A 3,830-nucleotide genomic window follows, 5' to 3' on the forward strand; every position below is an offset into this window, starting at 1 on the left:
GACCTGGATGTCCGAGAACCTTCACAGACACAAACAGAATTAACCTTTGGTATGCTTGTTGCTTCATCATATCAAAGCTGCCTCACATAATATCCTTATCAAAGGTGGGTCACAGCTGATTAGGCTGAAAGGGAATCATTTCAGACACAGCATAGCAGATGAAACTGTGTGGCTGTAAATTCATGTTCCAGATACAAATATTTTGTCTCCACATTGAATTCACACGTAAAGTGTCAGGCGCCGTCTGAGCTGTGCGTGTGAGATGAACCTCGCCATCAAGCTGGATCAATGAGGCCTTAAAGTGCAATATCAGTGAAGGCTGCTATAGCCAATGACTCTCCAGTGTCTTTGGCTCCAATGGACCAATGTTTTAACAAATACAAAGGAAAGCAAACTTCTGTCGGGAAATGAAGCCGTTATGAATTAGGATTACTCTGAACCCTAATCCTAACTGTAAGTCTCATCATTGCTGGTTTAAAACAACCTTATGTAACTCAGATTTGAAACATCATAAACAAATATGTGTACAATGGTTCAAATAAGCTTCTTGCTCCAATAAACTGAGATGTTAATGATGAAGGTTCCAAACTCAAGCTTCTGACTGATCGTATCAAATCAGTGGGTGATGTCACGATGGCTATTTTCACTTAATCTATATGAATTATGACCGTCTGATTTTTTGGTTTTCTCTGTGTGTGTATGGATGGGCGGTTTGATATTATAAACCCACTGCAGTGTGGAGACAGTTTCATGCTCCGTCCATGTCGGTTTCCTCATGATGTCCGACACACGGCAAAAGCAAAAGTAAGACATGTTTAGGCAGACGTCGTCATCACATATAAACTGTTTTATTAAATAATTCAGTGTCAGTCAACATTAAAAAGACAGTCGTCCAAAGAGGATGGGCCAACAAATGAAATTATGATCAAATACTGCAAATAAAGTAGTTTTTCTGTTGATTCTGTTCATCTGGATGTTTTCAGTGGGAGAAACGTTTCGTCGCTCATCCAGGTGACGTCTTCAGTCTCAGCTGACTGCAGGTTTTTCTTAGATTTTTATAATCCACATTAATGTTCTATGCATTTTTAATGCAGCTAACACGAGCCACAGTTTTCAGTCACCGTATATTTTTCCAATTTTAAGAGAAAAACTAGGAAACATTTGTGACCTGGCCATAAACAATACTGTGCAAAGGGTTTGAGAATTGTTTTTATTTGCTCTTGCAGTAGCATCAGAGAGGAATCTGAGCACCCGCCGACACACTTTGGCAAAACAACATTTACTTATAAACAACTGCTTTAGCTGCCAGAAAATAGACAGTGAGGTCCTTATAGGTCGCTGATCTCAATATGATAAAACCAATATAAGAGTCTGTGAAAAGAAAGAGACGCTGATAAAAGTTCTTGAAGCACTGAACAGCTTAACGTCCAGGTAAGTTGACTGCGAGTGTACTTTTCTCCCACTGTGCTGTGACTAATGTTAACTGAGAAAGAATCGTCACATTACTTTTAGTACATTAAACACAGTAATCTATGTAATCCTGTTTCTGACCACTGACGTCTTTATTTCAAACCGGCATTTTTGTTGAGTGTCAAGTTTGATTTTGTGAAGCTGATTTTCTACACAGCCTTTGTGTACACGGCTGAACATGTGAGGGGGTGTGGGCTCGGCCAGTTCATCAAATAAAGCCCAGTAAAAACTGATGCTTATGAGAAAGGTGGGCAGCACGTGCAGCTTTTGTATTTTTTCATTCATTGGACTCCTTGATTGCATCTTCAGTATTGCAGTCTGTCAGTCTTGCTCCATGCATGACTCCATGCAAACAAAAATGTGTGGCTTCCCATTGTACGCTGCAGGTAAAGAAGCAGCTTCTTGTTTGGTCAAAGTGATATAAGCAACGTCTGCAGAGACACACGAGGACACGGACCGACAATGTTAACTTTGACTACCTCCACCAATCAAAGGACACACCAGAATCAGCATCAACCGACCACCTTACAGTGTCTGAGCTAGTTAATGAAGACAGAAGGGCTGGAGCATTATGAGATAATGTGTCTGCTGAGTAAATCTGAAAAAGGAGAAAAGGGTAAATGTTTAAGTATTGCAATTAATGTCAAATCATAACAAAATAAAATTCATTAGTGTGTTTACTAATGCTCTTGGTTGTCATGAATGTTTGGGATGAGAATAAAATCAGGAGATTAAAGAGATCCACGCTAGTTTTAAAGTTCTGTGAATCCTTCAGCAAGTGAACAGAAAGATCTGTGACTGAACTTTATGCCACAAACAGAGAACTCCTAATGAATGTATTATTTTCACTAAACCTGCAGGTTTTAGACGTGTCCTCAAACCAACACAGCCGATTTAAATGGCTAAATTAGCTCCTGCAGTTCTCCAGAGGCCTGGTAACGAACTAATCATGTGATTCAGGTGTGTTGACCCAAGGTGAGATCTAAAACCTGCAGGGACACCGGCCCTCGTGGACTGAGATTGCCCACCCCTGTTCTAGTTCCTTAGTATGGTTCCCTCTCGTGCCTCTGAGTTTCTTCTTGATTTCTTGTTTTTTATGTTAGTTCCCTTTAGGGTCCAGTCTTTCTCTTTCTCGTCTCGGTGTCCTGTCATCAGTGTCCCCGTGTTTACCTTCTTTGCCCCGGTCATGTTCTGTGTCTGTGAATACGTTAGCAGTCCTGTCCGTCTGTTCTCTCCCGTATTCATCTTCCTGTGTTTTGTCCCTTTCTCCCCCCAGTCTGTCATGTCTCCATGTCTGTTGAGTCCAAGTCCCAGTGTCAAGTTCATGTTCCTTAGTCTGAGTCTCAGTGTTCATCTGAGACTGTAGACATTGAAAAGTCCACAGGAGAGATGGTATCTGATTATATTTTCTCCAGAATTGTCTAAGAAGATGGAAAAGAAAAGCGTCCAGACTCCTCGAAGACGTTTCATCTGAGAAGCTTCTTCAGTTCTAAGAGCGGTGAGTGGTGGCGAGTCCCAGATTTGGCGTCCTATGGGAGTGTCCCCCCAAGAGGGTCATGGACCCCCTATTGATCCTCTACCTAATCACACAAGCCAAGGTGTGAAAACGGGTGTGGGTCACAATCAGCCACAGTGTCGGGTCAACCCACTGTGAGGCCGAGGGACAGCACCTGGCCACGTACAGTGATGACACCTGGGTCAAAAGGAAAACCCAAGAAGGGGAATCCTTCACTGAGCTCTGAGCTGAGCAAAGATGATAAATTTGCTTATCTTTTTGCAGAATATAGCAATGGCATTATGTTATATTAAACTGTGACTTTCACGGGTTAACCTGGGTGTGTTTCCTAAACCAGCAGCAGATGCTGAACAGCTGACTATTCTGTGAAAATAGTTAATCTGCAGATGAAAAATCTGAAACACAGAAAGTGGAACATGTAAACTGATCAACTCAAAGTAAAACACAGTTAACCTTAAATACCAGTGATACTCTGTTTACTCTGATTCACAACCGGAGGGCCTTTAAACAAATGAACAGTCGTGCACTACTTCCCCAGCTGCAGCCTCAATTCATCCATTATCTACCAGAAGTGCTGTCGAGTCTAAACGAGTGTGTGGTCTCAGCTTGTGAATTGGAGATTATTCATGTAAACTTCAGGAGTTGGATCAGACCTCACAGGTTCTCTGGTTATATAAACCCCCTGCACTAAAATCTGTTTGTTCTCGTTTTCGTGCCCCACTCTGCCTTTTTCAATTCATTAACCTCTCATTAGTACACGAGGATCTGCCTCCCAAACCGTAACTTATTCCTTCGGCAATTATCTACTAGAAATGCTGTAAAGTCTAAATAAGGCTACGGTATC

The 3,830-nt window shown here is 41.7% G+C and overlaps 1 protein-coding gene across 1 annotated transcript in view; it reads right to left on the reverse strand.

The window, feature by feature from the left end:
• Positions 1-1,053: 1,053 nt before the first annotated feature.
• Positions 1,054-3,830, reverse strand: part of LOC102202580 (toll-like receptor 1) — a 14,242-nt gene continuing 11,465 nt past the window's right edge. Inside the window, exon 4 of the mRNA XM_013910857.1 lies at positions 1,054-2,068. Coding sequence (XP_013766311.1) covers positions 2,014-2,068 — 55 coding nt within the window. The 3' untranslated portion in view covers positions 1,054-2,013. The remainder of the gene's footprint in view (positions 2,069-3,830) is intronic.

Source organism: Pundamilia nyererei, unplaced genomic scaffold, assembly GCF_000239375.1.
Source record: "Pundamilia nyererei isolate P.nyererei 1_Seehausen unplaced genomic scaffold, PunNye1.0 scaffold00050, whole genome shotgun sequence".
In the NCBI taxonomy this organism is placed as follows: Eukaryota; Metazoa; Chordata; class Actinopteri; order Cichliformes; family Cichlidae; genus Pundamilia; species Pundamilia nyererei.